The sequence below is a fragment of the Myxocyprinus asiaticus genome, chromosome 33, assembly GCF_019703515.2.
Source record: "Myxocyprinus asiaticus isolate MX2 ecotype Aquarium Trade chromosome 33, UBuf_Myxa_2, whole genome shotgun sequence".
Lineage (NCBI taxonomy): Eukaryota > Metazoa > Chordata > Actinopteri > Cypriniformes > Catostomidae > Myxocyprinus > Myxocyprinus asiaticus.
The window spans coordinates 12676529-12701999 of NC_059376.1; the positions used below are offsets into that span (position 1 = coordinate 12676529).

The window sequence follows — 25471 nt, forward strand, 5'->3', positions numbered from 1 at the left end:
AAATAAGCAAATTTGTGACATTAACTGTGTTAACTTATTTTGTACAAAAGGACAGGTTTTCTTTCATTAAAGCACTTTAACAAGATGCTCTGTGAAAATTCACATGCAAGATTTTGCACAATTCACATGCAAGTTTTGCACAATTTTTTCACCCAAACTGTTATGCTGATAATATAATTTGTAATGAAAAATAAAGTATTAAAATAGAAAAAGTCAAAATAGAAACATTTTCAAAAGTGGACTCAAACTTCTGAGAATTACATGAGCATGTTTTTGACACAGCCATTGACCAGGAAAATAAAAAATGGCACTCCATGTCAAAAAGGTTGCCGACCCCTGGTCTAATCAATGCTTTATTCATCTGCCGCACTAATGCAATTTATTTCAAACTGAATTTAAATCCGTATTAGCTATACATTTATTACAGGCCCTACATATTATATTTATAAATATTTGAAGTATTATGTGTTATTTATATGAATTATCTTTATTTGGGGGCCTTTCTCAGCAAATAAGCCTGATTATGTAATGATGATGTTCGCGATTAATTTGATTAATTAATCGTCATGTAATTAATTAGAAAAAAATATGATCGATTGTGATTTGTTTTTATGAGGATATTATAATGACCATATTTTTCTTGTTGCAGTAATGATAATTGTGGGGTAAAATGTGCATAACTGTCATGAAAATAGTCACAATGTAAAAAATCTTAATGGTCCTAAAAATAGACTTAATTTTAAGATATATGCATTTAAATGTTATAACAAAATGTAATTAATTTAATATATATATATATATATATATATATATATATATATATATATATTATTAAAGATTACTCAATTCAATTTGATACAGTTTTGTTATGAAATTGATATGCATAAATCTTAAAATTATAATTTTTTTGTGTGTATATGCAAAATATAATTTCTTATTTTTGTTTCATTTGATTTCAGAGTAAAATAAGACCAGGACAGTATTATTTACATATTGCATTGATTTTACACTGCTGTCTGTGTCCCTATCAGAACAGACCTGTGACCAAATTTTGGGTCGCTTTCCACAAGTTAGGAGCACTGGCATAGATCATAAGTCAGTTTGTCAAGTCAAAGTCAACACTGTGCATGAACATTGGCAGTTTTTAAGAAATTGCATGAACAAGACATTCAACTGTAATGCACACAAAACTGATCTGTTTGTAATTGAATGTGTACTTGTGTTTATGACCAGAATATGTTGGAGAGCAAGGACAAACCGCATGGCTTCCTCTGATTCGAAAAATCAAGCAACAGATTGCCACAGACCCCACTCTTACTCCAGAGTACCCACCCATTCTTGGTCTCCCAGAATTTACCACAAGGGTGACAGAACTTGCTTTGGGCAGCGATAGCCCCGCCATTTTGGAAAGCAGGGTAACATCCTTTAATATTTTCCGTAACCAATGTCACACTGTAGACTCTCTTTCCATAAGATACATTTCCAAAATTGTTGCACGCTCATATTAATTTATTAATTAACTTAATGTTGTTTGTAGATGGTTTAAAACTGGTCATCTTCAGCACTATCATGAAATGTCAGTCCAAGCTGTAAACTATGTAAGGCTTATTGACCTGATTAACATTACGTTCCAATGTTTCTATTGGTATACATGTCCTGTTTGAGTACTTGTAAGAATAGACATTTAAAGGCCTGACACTGTAACATTGGTTTAAGGAATGGAGAGGAGACACACAAGTAACTTTAGACTTTTAATAGAAAACGCTGGAGTGGAAGAAGTAACATACAAGGAATTAATCTAGGAAGTACGCTGGAGTGGAATACTACTAAGTAACAAACTCAACATAACAATACAATGTGACAATTCAAGAACTGACAAGGATTGAATAAAACTGGAGGGTATTTATACAAACAGGTGCTGATGAGGAAATGGAGGACAGGTGAGGAAGATTGGGAACAGATGGCAGTGATGAGGGCAGTGCATTAAGGGACGTGTAGTCCAGGGGAAACTAAGGATGACACAAAAACCATATCAAAATAAGAGTCCACAGAACAGAACTGAAACTGGGTCAGGAGGCCTGGGATGCGGCCACGGGACAGGGACTGGGTCAGGAGGCCTGGGAGGCGGCCTTGAGGGCTCGATGGCAGAGCCGGAGATGGGTCTGGAGACGGAGCCACAGGAGGATAAAGGATTTGAGACACAGGTAGTGGAGACCATGGTGGAATGGGCAGAGCCGTAGGAGGTGGAGATCCAGGGATTGAGGGCAGAGCAGTAGGAGACACAGAGGGCAGAGCCAAGGAAGGGTAGACAGAGGCAGGCGGAGCCTGGAGAGTCTCGACAAAGGCAGGCGGAGCCGTGGAAGGCAGAGCAGTGAGGGGCTCGAGGGGTGGAGACATGAATGGCTGAGCCATGGAAGGATCAAGGGGCGGCGCCATGGGAGGCAGAGTCAAGGAAGGCAGTGCCGTGGAAGGCTTGAGGGGTGGAGCCAAGGGAGGCAGAGCCAAGGGAGGCTCGAGGGGCGGGGCCAGGGAAGGTGGAGCCAGGAGAGGCTTGAGGGGCAGGGCCAGGGAAGGCAAGACTCGGGGCTAAGAGCCGTAGATGACTGGAAAGTTACTCCCATGGTAGAGAGTACAGGCAGAGACTGGGGCTTGACCTCTGCGGTCGTGAGCATGGGCAGAGACTGGAGAGAAGGAGTCCTTTTCCTTCTCTTCTGGCCAGCAGGGAGTGTGGTTACAGGGATGGTCAAGGCTACAGGCATTGGCTCTGGGACGGTAACCGTGGCAGGCATGGGCACTGGCTCGTTAACCGTGGCAGGTGCGGGCGCTGGTTGTGGCCCGGGGTTCCCGCCTTAATTCAGTGTAAGGGGAAAAAAGGAGTGGAGTTACCTTGGCGACAGGGGCCGTGGAAGGCGTGGAGCAAGGGTTTGTCTTGGTGGATGGCAAGAGCGAGAGATGATGTATGACTAGGGTGGTTCGAACGTACTCAAAAGAAAGACTCCCTACCTCCGGGAGTGCCGTGATTCTATGAAAGTTCAACCCCATTCCATAAATGGTTTTGAGGTAGGTGTCTGGTAAAAGGGTTAGGGAAACGAGTTGAGAGAACTTAAGTGTGTATTCCAGGAGAGGAAGTTCCTGACTAAATAGCTCCAGAAGTGGACCTGAAAGCTCCATAATCCAGATGAATGTGTTCGGTGCCAGCAGAATAAGAAAGCTCCCATTGGGTCCTATTGGCGGTCAGTTCTTCTGTAACATTGGTTCAAGGAATGGAAGAGAGGAGATGCAGGAGTAACTTTAGACTTATAATAGAAAACGCTGGAGTGGAAGAAGTAACATACAAGGAATTAATCTAGGAAATACGCTGGAGTATACTACTACTACGCAACAAACTCAACAATACAACGTGACAATTCAAGAACTGACAAAGAATGAATAAAACTGGAGGGTATTTATACACACAGGTGCTGATGAGGAAATGGAGGACAGGTGAGGAAGATTGGGAACAGATGGCAGTGATGAGGGCATTGCATTATGGGAAGTGTAGTCCAGGGGAAACTAAGGATGACATAAAAACCATATCAAAATAAGAGTCCACAGAACGGTGGATAACTGTGACAGACACAAACCCCAGGCTATGGAAAAATTTCCTTTGACCTTCTGCTTTTAAACCAGATTGAACCAGCAAATGCAGACTGTTGAAATGGGGATGTAATCGTCATTGGTCATGTAAAGGACTGATATTGCTTTTAACCCTTAAATGCATGGGCATTATCCAAACATTCTTACGTACCTCAGGTGTTTAGCGACCCGGCACTTTTGTCTATCACAAATGGGCCTACAAAATGCCCAGATAGTGTAAAATTTGCAAAGCATTTTTAAGACAATTAGAAAATAACAGAATAAAATGTACTCTGTTTTTTTTTTTGGGGGGGGGGGGGGGGGGTCTTTTATTATTTATTTATTTTTGATCAAAGAGAAGATGCAGCAAAAGATAGAAGATTCATTACTTCCATGCTGAAATTTTATGAGACGCAACTGGCTGTCAAACGTATATTGAGCTACACTTAACACATAAGCTACACATAAGTTACACAGATGCATTTTCTCAAGCAGTTATTGAGTCGAAATAGACGCACAATTTACAGAATATCAGTAGTACACCTGTAGTAGTACAATGTCAAAAGCCGTATCATACTGTTCATGTTTTACACTTGCTATAGTTTACTTCCATGTTGCTTCTTTGTCAAAAAGGGTTAGTCAAGTCAATCACTTTAACAACAGCACCACCTTGAGTAACAAATAGCATGTGCAATATGTATGTGTATACACATGGGATAGTGATAATTCACCACTATTTCTCAGAAAATCAACATGATATAGTAGTAATTTGTATGAATAGGGCACTCGTTTGTTTTGTAATGAACAAAGAAATACATATACTGTGATAGTAAACTTAAATAGATATGAAATAATCATACAAGTATGATTTATAGAAGTGGAAATATACATATTGCAGCACTATTATATATCTCTGGTCACTAAAGACTCTATAAACATTGAAATTACTTTTTTTTTTTTTTTTTTAGACAATTCATAAGAGAAAGGTTGAGGAATACTTACAAAGTGGGGGCATAAACCAAAAAAACTGATGTGGTAAAGGAGGTAGAATGAGGTGCTGGGGCTCTAATGTTATGCATTTAAGGGTTAAAAGTGACAGTCTGCTATGGTACACTGTGTATTGCCAACAATAGACCTTATTCAGGGTACACAGTATATTTAATTGGATGCTAATGAGTACAGAACATTCAAACAGTTGTACGTTTTGATCACTAAAGGTGCACATATATTTTTGCAAAAAAAGAAATGAATATACACTTTAAACATATGTTTAACATTATGCACACTCACATGGGATGAAGACCCCAGTCATATTATAACAGCTAATAAAAGCTGTTTTATTCATGGAATGGGTTGCCCCAAGGACCAACATATTAAGATCATACGACCAGCCTAATAGTACTCGCTTTATGTCGGTAACCCCCTGTGTTTGGACACTCAGTTGAAGAATAAATTGGTCATGGCTGGCTGTGAATAGGCCATTTATACAATGATGTTGCATCCACACCAACAGGTGTCAGTATAAGTGCAAGACCACTGCCATACAGAGAACATGGCATTCACCCTAACCAATTTTTGCCATTTTGTCCAAGTTTAATTTAACAAGTTAATGACAAAAATGTTGAGCTTTGGATCAGAACATAACAAAATTACCTGCTCAGTGAAAATGCGTGATGTTCTTTCCCTTTTCTAAGGTCTTCGGAGTCCAAACAGTACGATGTACTGGGGCAGTGCGTCTGGGTGCTGAATTACTGAAATCTTGGTACTGTTCAAGCTCTTCCTGGAGTGGGCCTGTCCTCCTCCCCTCTCCATGTGATGGTGGGTAATAAGAGTGCCTATGACATTCTGTGCTCTTAGATGTGTATTTTACCTGTTCAGATTTGGATCATTTGATTTGACTTATTTAATTTGATATAAAATGTGTCTACTCTCTATCATGTTCTAGCCATTTTTAGTCCAAAACAATGAAGATGAACCTTAAAAATATCATAAAAGTTCTAGCAGATCACCATGCACTTTTTAATATGCAATTGTAGTAGTACATCAGACAATTCCCATGTTGTTTCTTGTAGACTCACTAGCAGGCACCTTTAAGGCAGCTGGGATCGATGACGTGCGAAACTACCGTTACTGGCATGCAGAATCTCATGGAGTGTGTGTGGAAAACGTGGTGCATGACTTAGAAAACGCTCCAGAACAAAGTGTGGTGGTCCTGTTTGCCTCTGGCCACTGTCCCACTGGTGCCGACCTCTCTCAGGAAGAGTGGAAACGTGTAGCTGAGGTCATGGTGGTATGGTTTCAGAATAATAATAAAAAAGAAATCAGGCTTAAAGACAAAATAAAAAAAGATGGGGAAGAGTTATAGAGAGAGAGGGAGTCCAATTATTTTCCATGTTTCCAGGGTCCTGTTATTATTAGGTGTGTAAGGCCAGTTTTTCTTTCTGGGCAAAATCAAATATACTTCAGCCTCAGTAAACATCTCATCATGAAGATTACTGACAACAAAGAATCTTTCTGAAGTTCAGGTTAATTCATGCTGTCAGATGTATAAACCACTAGACAGCAAATCATTAATGGGTGGTGTGTTGCCTTTGATCTTCACAAGTTAGTTTATATTTGGCAAATGTAAGGTTTTATTACTAAAAGCCACAGAGTGAGTCAGTTGCTTTTGTTGATGTTGTTTAATTCTGAATGTTTTACCAGCAGTACCCATCAACCAGACATCCTTTAATCCCATTCTTTCTTTTTGTCTTTATTAGAAGCGTCAAATGTTTCCAGTCTTCTTGTTGCCTGCTCAGGGTTTGTGCAGTGGTTCTGTTGAGCAGGATGCCTGGGCTGTGCGATACTGTGTGTCTTTGGGACTTGAGTTGCTCTGCGCTCAGTCTTTTTCCCACAACTTTGGTCTCTATGGTGTGTTTTCTATTTTTGATTGGGGTCAGAGTTTTATTAATGCAAATTGTTGTTAGAGTAATATCTGAAGAGTATTGGTTTTGAAGTAGAGCTGAAAAATAATTCCAGTATTTGTTACTTACAGAGGTACAAGGTAATCTTGCCAAGTAGGACATGGAGTCCTGGTTCAACATCCTTGACTGATAAATAAAAAAAATAAAAAAAATAATAGGCCATACCACAACCTACCCCTTAATCAGAGGGTAGGTTCAGTGGAGTTATGTGACTGCAGCTGAGGTTAAATTAGGATTGCAATGTAGCGAAACCTTCTGTGGGGGTGGGGGGGTTACAAATCAGTTCCCGCTGGTTTAACTGCTTTAAGCAAACAGCGGAGCAAGGCGGAGTGCATGTGCGCTTAGCTTAAAACAATGCCACACTAGGCGAGTTACAGTGAATCTGGTTCCAGCGCAACACAGTCTGGACTATGTTTTTTGTTTTTGGAATTGGAGGTGCTGGTATGCCGTTACGGACTGTTCCACCCCAATTTAACCCCTGGACTGTGGTGACATTTCACAAAATGATTTAACGATCTCAGGTTAAATTTCAACTAGGTGGCGCTAAAAGTGAGTTAAATTTTCTCTTGAACTCATGATCTTTTTTAAGATTAATGCTCTTTGAAGTTTTAAATCAACATAACCTACATCTCTACTTAAACCTTAAGCCAAAACCTAACAAACAGTGTTATAAAAAGCAAATGTGAAAACACAACCGCTGAAGCCACATAACCACATAATTTTTGTGGTACTTCTGACACTTTCGCCTTACATTTTGACTTGCATGCTACCTTCAGAATGCGTTCCTGGTCCTTTGCATTGTAAGTACAACGCTCTATCAGTTGAACTACTGCACAAAGACATCATAACATTACATAGCCTTCCCTCCCGAGTGGGCGTCTCCTGAAGCCCAAAAGCAACAACAAACATTAGCGAGCTAGGGTAGGGCAAAAATGGCAGGTGACGACGGTGGCGCCAACAGGCGTGGTGGAGAACACAGGGATTGGGGAGGCCACTGATGACCACGGGGGATCAGGAGAGGCCGCTGTGGATGACCAGGAGACCAGAGCAGACCAGGCAAGGCAGCAGGGGACCACCGGAGATTCAGCAGACAGACAGAAGACTAGAGCAGACCAGGCAAGGCAGCAGGAGACCACCGTGGATCCAGTGGACGGCCAGGAGATCATTGCGGACCAGGCAAGGCAGCAGGAGACCCCCAGGGATCCGGCAGACGGCCAAGAGACCAGGCGAGGCAGCAGGAGATGACCGGGGACCCAGTGGAGGGCCGGAAGACTCTGGCAGGGTCCAGGCAGCTGGGGACCCTGGCAGGTTCAGGGCAACTGGGGACTCAGAGGTCAGGGCAGCTGGGGACTCAGAGGTTGGGACCTCTGGGACCACGGAAGCTGAGACCACCGAGGTTGAGACCACCGGGACCACCAACACTGGGACAACCGAGGTTGGGACCACCGAAGCTGGGGCCACTGAGGTTGGAACCACCGGGATCACCAAAGCTGGGACGACTTGGGTTGAATCCATGAATCCATGGTTGGTTGGTTCTTCTATAATGTTTGTAAGATGAGAGGCAATGGATCTAATTGCAGCTCTTTAATGAAAACACAAATAAAACACTAGAAAACATGAGAAACACTGGAACCACTAGAAACACTAGAAACAAACAATTACAGTCATAAATGAACAAGAACCAACAAATACATAGAGAAAATGAGGGCATTATATACACAAAGACTGTCTGATTGTTCGCAAAAAGTATACCATTGCTCGGCTGTTTCGAAATTCTTACCTCTTAACGAAGAATGAAGAAGAACTTCTATGCACTGTATATATATCGGGGCCTAAGTTTTATGGTGTAGTTACAGCATCTACCACCAGGGGTTAAGACTAACCCTAACTCCAACCCCGGTCCTAAATCTAAATCTTAAATCTGATTGGTTGATATGAGTGTTATTCCAGAGGCAACAATAGGTGTGTTTACATGGGCCCTAGTAATCCATTTGTGATTGGACTAGTAGCACAGTCCGAATAAAAAAGTATCATGTAACCACGGCAGTTGGAATGAGTTGACCAAATCCGATGTAAACTTAATTCGGATTGTAAGGGGTGGTGTAAAACTTTTATAATCTGTTTGAGAAGAAAATGTTTGCCATGTAAACGCTTGATCGGATTGCTTTCTGAAACTGGGACATTGTGCACATGTTCATAACTGACGCTGTAATGGTGTCATGATGAAGAGGGAATGCTGAACTCTGAGAAGACGTATGACCAATTGTAATGATAAGTCAACGGAGTTGAGATCCATGTGCAGCTTTAATAATAATAATAAACGTAGTAATACAGACAGGCATGGGTTCAATCACCAGCAACAGTAATATCCAAGGTCATCCAGAGAGGTGGTCAATAAACAGGCAAGGGGTCAGGGCAAGCGGCAGATAATCATAGGTTATATCCAGGAAATCAAGGCAGTAATAGTAGGCAGGCAGCAACGGGTCAAAACAGGGTAAACAGTCCAGGATCAAACACAGGAACTGCAGTAAACTCAGGGAACACTCAGAAATGTCAGCCAGAGCAAAACAAGACATTGCAATGACAGAGAGTGAGTGTGAGACTTAAATAGCTGAATAGATTGGAAACAGGTGAACAGGTAATCATTGCCAGGTACGGTGATTATGGGAAATGGAGTCCAGAGAGTTAAAGTCAATCCCCAGGTGATGGAGCCCTCTGGTTGTGAGTGGGAGGAACAACAAAGGCGGGATTCATGACACCAGTAGAAGATTGAAACGTCACACACTACTGACCTCTAATATTTCAAAGCTAGATGTTTTTATTGTTGCTGGATAGTAAGTAAATGGTATATTTGAACATTTTGAATGATTTTTTTTATTTATGTATTCTTTATTAAAACCAGAAGCTCACGTGTGATGTCATATCCTTGTTCGTTGCATTGTCTGAAATAATCTCCCATGCTCAAAGTTTAGTGTGACTGCCCCTTCAGCTCTCTTGAGTGTGCGTGAAGATGAACCGCGTCTCAAGGGCACTGATGTGTGCGCCGTCTAGGCGCCAAACTCCCACGAACATATAAATGAGGTATAAACTTATCAATTATAAACTTTAATAGTGAACACAAAGCACTCCAGTTTCACCTTAATTTAATGACTGGGAAATGGCAAATGTCCGTGGTCATTGCGGATTCATTCATGCATTGTTAAACGGCACCTCTTCAACGGCGAGGGAATGCTCTATAATCGTGCAATGTATGCATGTCACAAGATCAATTCAGATTTGATGCTTTTGACATATAAACACACACATCAACCTGATCACTTTATTTAGCATTCATGTTAACAGTATGTTCAGAATCATTGATCAGATTGATTTCATTCCAATAAAAAAAGAACAAAAGTGTCCATTTAAATGCAGCAAGTGATATTGATCTAAGCACATGTCCTACATGGGTAACTCATTTTAAACTGTTTTATTTACATGCCTTATTTCACATTAACAGGTGAGGGAGTAGGCCATCTTCTTTGTGTGATAAAGCAGAACCTTCTGGCTGTACAATCTCAAGCTGAGAAACTTGTTCAGACACTTTGGGCCTGCCCACCAATGGAAGGTGCCAGAGTCATTGCCACTGTACTAAGCAACCCTGCCCATCTGGTGGAGTGGTAAAGATTTGATAAGTTAACATCCTGATTACTTTTGTAACCTCAGTTCCCTGATGGAGGGAACGAGACATTGTGTCAATGTAGTGACACTAGGGGTCACTCTTGGGAGCCCCAAACACCTCTGATCTTTGAGAAAAGGCCAATGGGAATTGGCGAGTGGAATTTGCATGCCACTCCCCCGGACATACAGGTATAAAAGTAGCTGGCTTGCAACCACTCATTCAGGTTTTGTGCTGAGGAGCCGAGACAAGGTCCCGGCCATTTCAGCGGGTAGTTCAGTGTTGTGGCAGGAGGGACACAATGTCTCATTCCCTCCATCAGGGAACGGAGGTTATGAAAATAACCAGGACGTTCCCTATCTGTCACTCACTCGACGTTGTGTCGATGTAGTGACACTAGGGGTCCCTATACAAAACGCCACGACTAACTGAACTGTGATACGTGGACTGGCGGTGTGAGACGGGTAGACCTTGTGTGCCTCGTAGCCAGCAGGCTGGCCGTCACGTAACCTTCCCCAACGCTCTTACAGGCGTCACACAGTCCCCTGCACCTCGGGGATGGGTCGACTGCCCAAAAATAGGGACCGGCTGACCCAGCCATGGCCTCTTCTCCTTTTTTCTCCACAAAAAGAACGAAATCGTTCAGCTGGGGGCCAAATAGTGGTCTGTGTCGGGGGGTGTCCCTCCAAAGAGGAGGACACCGCGGAGACCACACCCTGGCTGGAGGGGGGTATTTGAGTGGAAATACATTGCATGGTCTTACCGAGTTTTGTTGGAAATATCTCATGTGGAGAAGTCCCGTGGTAGGTACTACCTGAGGGGGGAGGAGCTCTACAAACATGGTGACCAGGGGCAGAGGGACCTCTGCCCAAGGAAGACATGGTTTACCAACAGGGAAACCATTTTGCGGAAGATACATCACACGGGGTTACCTACGGGCAACCAGCGCATGTGGAGCACCTAACCCAGCACAGGGCCTAGTTAGCACACGTACTGAGCCTGCAGCGAGTTTCTCCAAAAACCCACCTGCCACAGGGCTAAGGAGGAAGTTCATCAAGGGTTCACAACTTTGTGAACACGACTGGGAGTCAAAGCACACATCTTCACCCCTTGGGGGTGTGGCGAAATCAACAGAAAAGGTAAATAAGGATTTTCCACCTGGCCCTCAACCGGGGGATGGAGTGGTCTGCTTACCAGCTCCTGTGCAGCGGGTTCCTGGCTTCCTGGGTCACCCATCTCAGGGGCGCTTTGAAGCCTTCCTTGGGTTCTTGGCAGCCGGCCGTGGCCAGCCTACTGGGGCGGGCTGTGGCAGAGCCGGTGTTGCTGCCACAGGGGGACGCCCTTGGTGACAAGCAGACGAGGTGCGGGACCTTGAGTCGCGCCGGGCAGGATGTGTTATATGGCCTCCGTCTGTTTTTTGACCGCCGAGAACTCGTGACTACCCTCGTGCTGTTCTTTGAGTGCCCTTGGTGCACTTGCAGGAGAGCCATGGCATGCAGGGCGGAGGCAGCCTGTCCAGCAGCACCATAGGCCTTAGCCGCCAGTGACGACGTAAGCCTACAGGCCCTGGACAGGAGCCTCGGGCGGCTCCGCCAGGTGGTGGCATTCTGCGGGCGCAAGTGCACCACAACCGCCTGATCCACCTGGGGAATCACCGAGTATCCCCTGGCCGCCCCACCGTCGAGGGTAGTGAGAGTGGAGGAACCCACAAACCGGGTCCGGGCAGTAAAAGGTGCCCGCCACGATCGTGTGAGCTCATCATGCACCTCCGGGAAGAAAGGTACTGGGGCAGGGCGTGGCCGTGAGTGGCACTCTGGGCCCAGGAACCAATCATCGAGCCGCGAGGGTTCGGGGGGAGCGGAGGATTCCACTCCAGGCCGACGCTCGCAGCCGCCCGGGCTTGCATGGCCACCAGCTCCGTGTCATCCTGCGACTGGGCTACCGCACCCGAGAGTGGGAGCCCAGCAGAGTCCTCCATGTCGGACTGGATGAGCCCGCATTCCGATGCTACTATCGACAACTCATCCTCTTCGCGTGCTCCGAATGAGATTGCGAATCCGCCCTGAGACGAGCCCACGGTCTCATCCCAGAACTCGACCGGGGCACACGAGCATGCTGGGGAATGGGAGGTCAGTGGGGGGTTTCCCGGTGGAGAAGCTCCCATTGAGGTCCCCAAATCGCCCCCAGTGCTAACCACCATGTCCTCATACCCATAGGTGGAAGGACCGAGGCGGGGAGCTGCTGGGGTGGCTTTCCCTCTGACGAAAAAAAGCCGCGACCGCAACGTTGCCATGGTCATGTTCTCGCAATGAGGACATGAACCATCCACGAAAGATGTCTCTGTGTGGGAAGCACCCAAACACGTGAGACAGCGATCGTGGCCGTCAGAAGCGGAGAGATAGTGACCGCAACCAGGAATAATACACAAACGAAAAGGCATCTTGAAAAAGACGCTTCGTATGTGCCACTCTTTTAGGAGGAAAATATACTCTTTGTGAGGAAAGAATATACTCTTTTAGCTGCTGAAGCGCCCAGGGGCTTTCTCTGCACAACCCCAGTGCAAGAGGGGGAGAAACCACTGTAATGCGCCATAAATCCAACAGCTTCACTGGATATTAGAGGTGAATGGATCGGCAGAGTAATTCAGCTCGCTGAACACAACCACTCGGCTCCGAAGAGAAAATCTGAATGAGTGGTTGCAAGCCAGCTCCTTTTATACCCGTATGTCTGGGGGAGTGGCATGCAAATTCCACTTGCCAATTCCCATTGGCCTTTTCTCAAGATCAAAGGTGTTTGGGGCTCCCAAGGGCAACCCCTAGTGTCACTACATCAACACAACGTCGAGTGAGTGACAGATAGGAAAAAACTAATTCATTTTATTTAAGCATCCAATGATATGAAATATGATTAAATATGTTAAATGCCAGTTTATTCAAATGCAATTAACATTTTTTCAAAAGAACATTTTGTGTTTGCATAATGGTAAGATGATCAGAATTCCGAAATGAAAACCGGGGACATTGACTAGAGCAGTCAATATGTAATTGAAATAAACAGTGTTATTATCTATGAATTAAAATAGGGTGACAATTCTGTTTTTGTAAACATATATTCGTCAACGCACACTTATGAACTGTAAAACTGTTGAGAGTATTGCTCGTAAATGATAACAAAAGGATGATGCTCTTTCCTTCACTTTGTCTCTAGTGTCTGGTCCAATTTTCAATTGCAAAACTAACAATGGCAAGTAGTTAGTAGAACAAGACAAAATGATAAGACAACTTGAAGCTGCTACAGTGAGCAGCCCCTCATTAAATGATTTCCCCCTTTGGACATCTGCCTGTCTCACTCAATTTATTAAGGCAGTACATGTTAAAAAAAATAAATATAAATCTAATTTGTTCTTGACTGTGATCATTTCTGTTGTGGTTAATATTAAAACATAAAATCATTGCTTTGCCATTGCAAATATTGAACATCTCCATTTGCATATGTAAATATGCATGAATGGAAGATGATTTTTAATGAACATGTGCTCAGGGATCTCCATTCTTTAAGCAAAACGTAAATGAAAATGACACTTTGAATTATTCAGCCAATGATTTAGAATTTATTCTCAGGCAGGGAAGTATGAAGACTATGGCTGAACGCTGCATGCTAAAAAGGGAACGTTTGCGTGAAAGACTGAGGATTTTGGGTAGTCCTGGTCCTTGGGATCACATTATAAAGCCTGGAGGCCTTTATTGCTGTATTGGACTCACTGGTAAGTGACACATAAATAATACATGTAGTCTATTGTTATCCCACTTTCTCATTGGTGAGCTTGCAGTTTATTGGTAACATTCTAGAGGGCATCTTAATACTATTTAGACTATATGGTCAAAATTATGTGAACACCCTCTTCTAATTGACATGTTTGGCTATTTCAGCCATTTCTGTGGACATATCATATATATTGTATATCTTAGTGCTTTGCTATACAATGAACTGTATGCCATGGTATTAAGATTTGTCTTCACTGTAACTGCTGGAATAGCCAAACCTGTTAATTAGAATTGGGGGTGTCCACACACTTTTGGCCATATGGTGTTTTTACTGTAAAACCTGTTACAGTGATGCATTTAAAAACTACTTTAAATATTGTAAAGATAATAATCAATTTCATGTTTTCTATAAGCTCAACAGGCTGAATTTCTTCAGAGGAAACACATCTATTTGTTACCCAGTGGGTGTCTGAATGTTAGTGCCATTAACAGCCGTAATCTGGACCTTGTTGCTGAATCCATCCACCAAGCCTTGACCTCTCCCCTCTGACCCTGTGTTAAAATCATACTGAAGCTTTCATAAACGTATCTTATTCAGTAGATAGATATTATATATTCAAACAGAGTACCAAGGACACTAAACCATTTGAACTTTGAATTTGTTAGGTTCGTGTAGACAGACGTTCTCTGTAGTTTGCACTTCAAGGTATAGCCAAATTGCCCAAAAAACGGCACTTAATCTATAATTAAAGACATAATTCAGTGACAGAATGGCAATAACCTTTGCTGCCTCTCTCTTTGCTAGTTGTCCTTGGACAAATAAAATGCAAATAGCCATGTCAGTACCAGTGGGGCATTTTAAGTGCAAGCGATCAGAATAGATTTGGTGAAGTGGTACATTTTATAATAGATATTGGTATTTTAAGGACATTTTAATCAATTATTACTGTATCTGAATAATCTGTGTTATTTTTGATAGGGCTGAAAAGAGTAACCCACAACAGAAAATAAAAGTACATAACCAGACATTGTGTGAAACCATTTATGTAAAAACATCAAGCAACATTTTCTATGTTCCCTCCCATTTAATATGCTCACAGAATGTATTAATTAGCAAACTTAACTTAACTTTGTTCTGGTCCACTCTGAAGTGTTAACCAGTCTCAAAAGTGTGGATTGATATCAGAGAAGTGTTTTAAATTCATTGTTGCTTAAACAGGACAAGGGAAACTGTTCATGCTTTAGGTGTTGGGGCAAGATTTTTTTATTATTGTTTTTTACAAAGTGGGGTAAAATGTGTTTTTAAAACAAAATGTGATGATGTGCAACAAAAGTCACTTTCATAGCCACTATAAAGAAGATGAACAAATGGGTTAACAAAGACAAAGTTCAACATTAGCTTAACAAACAGGGTTATGTTACTAAAACACAACATTTCATTTCATTTCAGCTGTAGCTTTAACATAAAAGTGTATTCTTTTATATATATATATATATACTTTTAACAAAGATAAGAAAGTGTCTTTCTAAAGCAATTCATAAAAGATGTGCCACAAACCAACTTATATATTCACTTTAAAATAATGAATAAATGGTTTAACAAAGATAATGTCTGGCATTAATTTAACAAACAGGTTTATGTTACTAAAACAATAATTTATTTTGTTTAGTTTTAGCTATAGCTCTAACAAAAAAGTGTCTTACATTTTTACTTTTAACAAAGAGGAGAAAACGTGTTTCTAAAATAAACAAAGATAAGAAAGTATCTTTCTAAAACGACAAGTAAAGGATATGCTGCAAACTAATTCACATATTCACTTGAAATATGAACAAATGGCTTAACAAAGATAAAGTTTTGCATTAGTTCAACAAACAGAGTTATGTAACACAGTAATCCATTTCATGTAATTTTAGATGTAGCTTTAACACAAATAGTCTTACATTTTTATTTTTAACAAAAGAGAAGAAAATGTGTTTTTAAACAATAGGTGTTAGATTGTGAAGCACATCTCTAACATTGTCACTTTAAAGATGAAGAACAAAAGGTTTAACAAGAATACAATTTAGCATTCCAATGTTTTACCAAACTGGCTTGTGTTACTGCAACACAATAATGCATTTTACAGAATTCTAGCTGTATCTTTAATACAAAAGTTTGTTACAATGAAATAAAATGTGTTTCTAAAACAGAGACTACTGATAGTAGCAAAACTCACAACCACTTTAAATATGAACAAACAGTTTTTAAAAAAAACATTTTGTATCATTATTTTAACAAACAGAGTTTTGTTACTAGAACATGATAAAGCATTTCATGTAATTTTAGATGCAGATTTAACACAAATTGTCTTGCATTTTTAATTTTAACAAAGAGATGAAAATGTGTTTTTAAACAAAAGGTATTAAGTTGTCAAACACATCACTAACATAGACACTTTAAAGATGATAAACAAAAAGGTTTAACATAAAATGTGTTTAACATTGTTATTTCAGCAAACACAGTTGTATACAATATAATTCATTAATTTTAAGATGTATCTTTATCACAAAGAATCTTAATTTTTTCTGAGCAAAGTCCTTTCACAAGAGCTTCCAAGTGACAACGAGTTCTTAAGGGCACTTAAGGGTTTCAGGCTAGGCACATACCCCCTGTTCACACCTACAACCAGACCAGAAGGAGCTGTGTATGATTTTGGTACAGGAAAACAAGATGGTGTGATGGGTTTTCTGGTCTTTTATGATTTCCTTTCACTGAAAAACATGGTGATAACCCAACATGTGAGATTTGTTTGCGGAATAAAATCTCCTTTGAAGCCTGTGATGTTCACCTGGTGGTACAATTAAACTTATGAATAAAAGGAAGCTAACAGTGTTTAGAAAAGTTTTTATTTTTTTAATTCAAAGGGTTACTTTATCTGAAATTTTGAACTTATCCACAATTTTGAACAAAGCATAGGTGCTTGCAAAAAGTCGATGAAATAGTAACAATTCAGTTGAAATAAAGCTAATCATTTCCCCAATACCAATTCAAACAATTGTAGTAGCAGTAAAGTGATATCACTGAATTAGCGGTCAATCAAATGCTAGTCATATTACAAATAACAGAGATATAATTTATAATAATAAAAAAATGAGACATGCACATTTTCTGCTGTGTATGTAACCTATTTTGTGTTGAAAAAATCATTTTTAATTTGAGAACATAAGCAAAGGTAAAAAAAAAAAAAAAAGAAAACATATTCTTTTTTGGTCATCAAGTGCTCTATGTGACTGTGACAAGGAGGAGGCCATGGCCAGGCTGTGAGGGTGCGTGCCCAGCACTGAATCAGCTCAATCAGCCCGGAGAGGGATAAAGAGGAGCCGGGGAAACCAGTGAGAGAGAGAGACACACACACACATACACACATGTGCTGTGTCTGTCTCGTTATGTTTCAGTTCAGTGTTTTATGTCAAATTAAAGTTCTGTTGACTTCACTCCGGTTCTCGCTTCCTCCTTGGTAGGGAAGGCAGAGTCTGCCACAGTGACATTGTGATCTATGAAAGCAGAGATATGTGGTTAAAGAAGTATTACCCTCTGTAATACAGGACAACAATTAAATATAATTACTTTAACAGAAAGATTTTTGTAAACACTTGCACTTGCTTTTTTTTTTTATATAGTATACTGTACACAGTTGTCATAAAATCAAGTGTGAACATAACAAAGAAATTGGATGATAGCATACCGGAAAACAATAAAATGACGTCTGTTATACACACATAAAGCATTCTAACTCTAATTATTTCCCTGAAACTGTACATTCATGGTACTGTTAAGTCAGAGGAGTGTCACACTCAAATGCACAGGCTGAGTTTACTTTGACACCCATATTTTTGGTATTAACTTACTCATTCCTGGACCAAACCACACACTCAGAAACTTGTACAACATTAAGATTTGTCTTTTGTAAGTAAAACAAAATGTGTACTGTTGTGATACCAACTGATCTTAACTACAGGATCTTAGCTTTACTGATCTTAAACTGAACTAAACTTCTACCAATAAATGATTAAATAAAATGTTTACAGTACTGCATTTACTCACAAAGTTCTTCTATTGCCACAAATTGATTTTTGTTATTGTAGAGTTATTCTCAATTGTAAATAGTTGTTTGTTTAAATGTTGTGGTTGTTTCTAGTTTATAAAACTGTCAGTTTTGACACATACATATTTTCAAGGTAATTATCATTATAATTTCAAAGCCACTGCGATTAGTCTTTCTTATGTATAAAGTTGTTAAGCCATACAGGCACATTAACTTTGACGTACGTTGGCTGAACCACAATAAAAGTTTCACCAAACCTGGAATAAAAGAATATGCCATAGTACCAGATGATATTTCATTTATTAACCAACAAATGTCCAGGCCAACTGCTTCTTAGTATTGTCTATCTATCTTAACATAAGTGTAAAATCTAAGTATTTAAATATTACTTACATCACAATACAGTTTGGGGGGTTAATGGTTTGTGACATATGACTACAGATTGTTGCATATGAATTAAAATATAAAAATATTTTTTTTTCTTTTTTTTTTTCTCTCTGATGAGTTTATATCTTATTTTTGCTATTGTGTGGACATAATATCTCTTCTTTTACTAGACAAAATGAAATGACAGAAAGCTTAGTCAGATGTATTATCACTTTGATTTACCATATAACCACAACTTGATGCTATTTTTTTCTCTCTCTTTTTTTTTTTCTTCAGAAAGTTCACTTTCACAAAGTTCTACAGTCACTTAACGTGGTACCAATCTGCAAGAAAATGGCAGAGGTACATTTCAAGTCAGAAGTTTACATACACCTTAGCCAAATACATTTAAACTCAGTTTTTTCACAATTCCTGACATTGAATCATAGAAAACATTACCTGTTTTAGGTCAGTTAGGATCACTACTTTATTTTAAGAATGTGAAATGTCAGAATAATAGTAGAGAGAATGATTTATTCAGCTTTTATTTCATCACATTTCCAGTGGGCCAGAAGTTTACATACCATGTGTTAGAATTTGGTAGCATTGCCTTCAAATTGTTTAACTTGGGTCATCCATTTTGGGTAGCCTTCCACAAGCTTCTTATAATAAGTTGCTGAAATTTTGGCCCATTCCTCCAGACAGAACTGGTGTAACTGAATCAGGTTTTTAGACCTCCTTGCTCGCATATGATTTTGCAGTTCTGCCAACAAATTTTCTATCAGATTGAGGTCAGGGCTTTGTGATGGCCACTCCAATGCTTTGACTTTGTTTTCCTTAAGCCATTTTGCCACAACTTTGGAGGTATGCTTGTGGTCATTGTCCATTTGGAAGACCCATTTGCGACCGAGTTTTCTTCGTGGTTGATGTCTTGAGATGTTGCTTCAATATATCACTCTGGACCCCACTCACCCTGCCCACTAACTTTGCCTTCTGGCCGACGCTTCAGAGCCCTGAGCACCAGAACCGTCAAGCACAGGAACAGTTTTTTCCCTCAGGCTATACATCTCATCAACAGTTAAATTGCCCCATTGACCAATAACTATGTGCAATACAAAGTTTAGTCTTTTTTATATTTATCCAACACAGCCAACCTCTTCTGCCATTTCATTCCTCTGAGAAAAAAACAAACAAACATTTGCACTGTACATAACAGATTTGTATTTGCACTGTACATAACAGATAACAGATTTGTATTAGATTGCACTACGTATGTGTATGTGTGTATGTATGCATGTGTGTGTCTGTGTGTGTATGTACGTATGTGTATAACTATTTTTTATTTTTTATTATTATCTATGTCTTGCTGCTGTTTTTGTATTGTTGTACACTGGAAGCTCCTGTCACCAAGACAAATTCCTTGTATGTGTAAGCATACTTGGCAATAAAGCTGATTCTGATTCTGATTCTCTGATTCTGATATATCCACATAATTTTCCTTCCTCATGATGCCATCTATTTTGTGAAGTGCACCAGTCCTTCCTGCAGCAAAGCACCCCCACAACATGATGCTGCCACCACCATGCTTCACGGTTGGTATGGTGTTCTTCGGCTTGCAAGCATCACCCTTTTTCCTCCAAACATAATGATGGTCATTATGGCCAAAAAGTTCCATTTTTGTTTCATCAGACCAGAGGAAAGATCTTTGTCCCCATGTGTACTTGTAAACTGTAGTCTGGCTTTTTTATGGAAGTTTTGTAGCAGTGGCTTCTTCCTTGCTGAGCAGCCTTTCAGGTTATGCCAATATAGGTCTCGTTTTACTGTGGATATAGATACTTGTCTACCTGTTTCCTCCAGCATCTTCACAAGGTCCTTTGCTGTTGTTCTGGGATTGATTTGCACTTTTTGCACCAAACTACATTCATCTCTAGGAGACAGAATGCGTCTCTTTCCTGAGCGGTATGATGCCTGCATGGTCCCATTGTGTTTATACTTGTGTACTATTGTTTGAACAGATGAACGTGGTACCATTGGGCATATGGAAATTGCTCCCAAGGAAGAACCAGACAAGTGGATGTCCACAATTTTTTTTTTCTGAGGTCTTGGCTGATTTCTTTTGATTTTCCCATGATTTCAAGCAAAGAGGCACTGAGTTTGAAGGTAGGCCTTAAAATACATCCACAGGTACACCTCCAATTCAGTACACCTCCTATCAGAAACTAATTGTCTAATTGTCTAAAGGCTTGACATAATTTTCTGGAATTTTCCAAGCTGCTTAAAGGCACAGTTAACTTAATGTATGTAAACTTCTGACCCACTGGAATTGTGATTATAGTCAATTAAAAGTGAAACAATCTGTCAGTAAACAATTGTTGGAAAAATTACTGGTGTCATGCACAAAGTATCTTGTCCTAAACGACTTGCCAAAACTATAGTTTTCTAATATTAAATCTGTGGAGTGGTTAAAAAGTGAATTTTAATGACTTCAACCTAAGTGTATGTAAACTTCTGACTTCAACTGTATGTACATTACACTGAACCACAAAACATAATTTACTTTTAAACATCTAAAGCATAAAGAATAGTATGATAAGTACTACTATTTTGCTTGAGATAAAATCATAATGAATAGTGAAATACATGCAACTAGCTACAAATATTGTGTCACTACAGTGTTTTCTTTTCTTTTTCTGTTTGTTTGTTTGTGCATGTGTGTAGTTAGAAAAGTGTTTGTATGGTGTGTGTTGATAATCTGCAACAACCATTACCCACAACAGGACACATTTAACAAATACTTTAAACACTTAACATCATGGTTACTTTCATAACCTCCGTTCCCTGTTGGAGGAAACGAGACGTTGTGTCGATGTAATGACACTAGGGATCATTCTTGGGAGCTCTGCTCACCTCTGCTTTTTTGAAAAAAGGCCAATGAGAATTGGTGAGTGGAATTTGCATGCCACTCCCCCAGACATATGAGTATAAAAGGAGCTGGTATGCAACCACTCATTCAGGTTTTGTGCTGAGGAGCCGAGACCAGGTCCTGGCCATTTTGGCGGGTAGTTCAGCATTTTGGCAAGAGGGACACAACATCTCATTCCCTCCATCAGGGAACGGAGCTTACGAAAGTAACCATGACGTTCCCTATCTGTCACTCACTCGACGTTGTGTCGATGTAGTGACACCAGGGGTCCCTATACAAAATGCCACAACTATCTGAACTGTGTTACGTGAACTGGCGGTGTGTGATGGGCAGACTGCTGTGTACCTCATAGCCAGCACACCAGGCTGTCACGTAACCTCCCCCAATGCTCTTATGAGTGTCGAACGGTCCTACAGGAACAAGTCGACTGCCCAACAATAAGGACAGGCTAGCCCAGCCGAGGCCTTTTTTCCCTCTCTTTTCTCCCCAAAAAGAGTGGAATTTGTTAATCGACTGGGAGCCATAAGTGTCTACGTCGGGGGATGTCCCTCCCAAGGGGAAGACAGCGCGGAGACCACACCCCGCCCAAAAAGGGGGGGGGGTATTTTGAGTGGAATATGTCACATGGTCTTGTCGGAAGTATGTCATGTGGAGAGGTCCCATGGTATGTCCTACCTGAAGGGGGAGGAGTTTCTACAGAGCATGGCGACCGGGCGCAGAGGGGTCTCTGCCCAAGGAAGATGCAGTTTACCGACAGGGAAACGATTTTGCAGAAGATATCACATGGGGTCGCCTTGGGGGAACCAGCACATGTGGAGCACCTACCTCAGTACAGGGTCTCATTAGCGCATGTACTGGGCCAGTCAGCGAGTTTCTCTGCAAACTCAACTGCCAGAGGGCTAAGGAGGAATGTCATCCAGGGATCACAGTCTGTGAACATGACTGGGAGTCAAGAGCGCACTTCTTCACCTCAAGGGAGGGGAAAGGCACTATGCGCAAGCGGTACACCTGGCCAGCTGTCCCGGAACTTACCTGCTCGTGCCTGCCAATACACGGGACAAGACCGGCTCAACCCGGAGATTGTAGAACCTCTCAAAGGTGTTGGGTGATGCCCAGCCTGCTGCTCTACAGATGTCTGCCAAAGAGATGCCCAGGGCCCAGGAGGCCGCCACACTCCTGGTAGATCGGGCTCGTAACCCCGCAGGGGGTGGCACGTCCTGAGCCTGATATGCCATTGCGATGGCATCAATGACCCAGTGGGCGATCCTCTGTTTGGAGACAGCGCTTCCTTTCCGCTGTTCACCAAAGCAGACAAAGAGCTGCTCGGAGCTTCTAAAGCTCTGAGTGCAATCCAAATAGATGCGTAAAGCTTGCACCGGACACAGCAATGCCAAGGCGCGGTCTGGAGGGATTCAACCTCCTAGCGCCTCTCAGGAATCTGATGATCAAGTCGTGCTTCCCCAAGTACTTACCATCTACTGCATTGTGATGAGCCGAAATAGTGGCTCCATATACCTTCAAGGTGGAGGGGGACAGCCGCCCCTCCAGACTCTCCTGCAGGAAGGAAAGCACCAATCCGACTGCGCATCATTGGGGGTCATCGCGTCGGGAAGAACACCACTTAGTGAACAGACGCCACTTCAAGGCATACAGGCGCCTCGTAGAGGGTGCCCTAGCCTGAGTGATCGTGTCTACCACCGTGGGTGGTAGGCCACTTAGGTCTTCCATGTCCTGTCGAGCGGCCAGATGTGGAGATTCCAGAGGTCTAGTCATGGGTGCCAGATGGTGCCCCGTCCCTGAGAAACAAGGTCCTTCCTTAGGGGAATTCGCGGGGGGGGGGGGTCTGTCGCGAGGAGCATGAGATCCGAGAACCACATCTGGGTGGGCCAGTATGTTGCTACTAGGACGACCTGCTCCTCATCCTCCCTGACAGGGTCTGTGCAAGTAGGCTCACTGGGGGAAACACATATTTGCATAGTCCAGGGGGCAAGCTGTGCGCAAGCACATCTATACTGAAGGGTGCCTCAGTCAGGGTGTACCGAAGTGGGCAGTGGGAGGATTCCTGTTAAGCAAACAGGTCTACCTTTGCTCGACTGAATCAACTCCAAATCAGCTGGACGACCATATGGTGCCCCAGCCCGTCTTGGAGGCATCTGTTGTAACCATGACGCACCTGGAGAACTGCTCTAGGGGAACCCCTGCCCGTAGAAATGCAAGGTCTGTCCAAGGACTGAAGAGGCAGCGACAGATCGACGTGATGGCCCTGCTATGTGTCCTGCAGTGCCATGCCCATCTCGGGACTCGAGTCTGAAGCCAGTGCTGAAGCGGTCTCATATGCATCAACCCGAGCAGTGTGGCCGCCGCTGAGGATGCCATATGCCCCACGAGCCTCTGAAAAGGTTTCAGTGGAACTGCTGTCCTCTGTCTGAATGCCTTCAGACAGTTCAGCACTGACTGCGTGCACTCGTTCATGAGGTGCGCTGTCATTGAGACTAAGTCCAACTCCAAACCGAGGAAAGAGATGCTCTGAACCGGGGAGAGCTTGCTCTTTTTCCAGTTGACCCAAAGCCCCAGTCGGCTGAGGTGCCGGAGCACGAGGTCCCTGTGCGCACAGCAACTCTTGAGAGTGAGCTAGGATTAGGCAGTCATCGAGATAGTTGAGGATGTGAATGCCCACTTCCCTTAGCGGGGCAAGGGCTGCCTCTGCGACCTTCGTGAAGACACGAGGGGACAAGGACAGGCTGAAGGGGAGGACCTTGTACTGGTATGCCTGGCCTTCGAAGGCAAACTGCAGGAAGGGTCTGTGTTAAGGTAAGACCAAGACATGGAAGTACACATCCTTCAGGTCTACCTCTACGAACCAATCTTGATGCAGGACGCTCGTTAGAATGCATTTTTGCATCAGCATCTTGGACAGGAGACTGTGCAAAGCCCGGTTCAGTACTCGCAGGTCCAGGATTGGTCGCAACCCACCACCTTTCTTTGGTACGATGAAGTAAGGGCTGTAGAACCCTTTCTTCATCTTGGCTGGAGGGACAGGCTCTATCGTGCCATTGCGCAGAAGGGTAGCGATCTCTGCACGCAAGGTAGCGGCATTCTCGCCCTTCACCGAGGTGAAGCAGACGCCGCTGAACCTGGGCGGGCGCCTGGCAAACTGAATCGCGTAGCCGAGTCGGACAATCCGGGTCAGCCATCACGACGGGTTGGAAAGCGCGTGCCACACGGGCGAGGGGGACCAAGGGAATGATCACGTCAGATGTACCGGCGGGTGGGGCCTCGCTGCGGGGCGGAGCTTGAGGTGCCACGTCGAGGTGACTAGAGCCCCGTGGCCGTGCTGAGTCCAGGGACATTGAAGCACTTACCTGGCTCCTGCCACCCACCATAAGATTGGCCGAGGAGGGAGGAGGAGGAATCTCGTCCCTGTAGTCCACCGGAACCAATCCCATGTGGGCGTGTTTGTGCCATAGCTGGGCGCACAGGGGCAGGGGGTCTGCCGCTGGAGCGCCATACCTGCCAAAATGGGACGGTGGACGGTGGTCTTGACGACGGCCTTGCACACCGGACATGTGACCCAGGAGTCAAGGAAACCATTCTTTTGTCAGGCTTTTGGGTACCGCAGCCTCCTGGGCATGCGGCGACAAAAAATTCTCCTCCTGGCCCTCCACCGGGAGATGGAGTGGTCTGTTGACCAGCTCCTGAGAAGCGGGTTTCCTCGCCCCTGGGTCGCCCGTCTCGGGGGGGCTTCGAAGCCTTCCTCGGGTTCTTAGTGGCCGGCCACGAGACGGGTGGCATCTGCTTCCTGCGGAGAGCTCCACCCTGGAGCCGGGCCATGGGGGTGGACTGCGGTGGAGCCGGTGTTGTTGCTGCAGGAGGACACCCTTGGTAACGAGCAGACAGGGTGCGGGGTCTTAAGCCGCGCCAGGCCAGGATATGTTGTAATTCCTAAGGATAAGTCTGCTTCTTCACCACCGAGAACTGCTGGGAAAAGTCCTCGACGGCGTCTCCAAACAGACCAACCTGGGAAATGGGGGCGTCAAGGAACCGTGCCTTGTCCGCCTCTCCCATCTCGACCAAGTTGAGCCAAAGGTGGCGCTCCT

General features: G+C 42.9%; 1 protein-coding gene across 1 annotated transcript in view; it reads left to right on the plus strand.

The window, feature by feature from the left end:
* got1l1 (glutamic-oxaloacetic transaminase 1 like 1) overlaps positions 1-15427 on the plus strand; it is a 31918-nt gene extending 16491 nt beyond the window's left edge. The window contains exons 2-8 of the mRNA XM_051669376.1: positions 1234-1415; positions 5310-5433; positions 5688-5905; positions 6375-6525; positions 10078-10237; positions 13857-13999; positions 14414-15427. Of these exons, the coding sequence (XP_051525336.1) occupies positions 1234-1415; positions 5310-5433; positions 5688-5905; positions 6375-6525; positions 10078-10237; positions 13857-13999; positions 14414-14550 (1115 nt within the window). The 3' untranslated portion in view covers positions 14551-15427. The remainder of the gene's footprint in view (positions 1-1233; positions 1416-5309; positions 5434-5687; positions 5906-6374; positions 6526-10077; positions 10238-13856; positions 14000-14413) is intronic.
* Positions 15428-25471: the final 10044 nt, after the last annotated feature.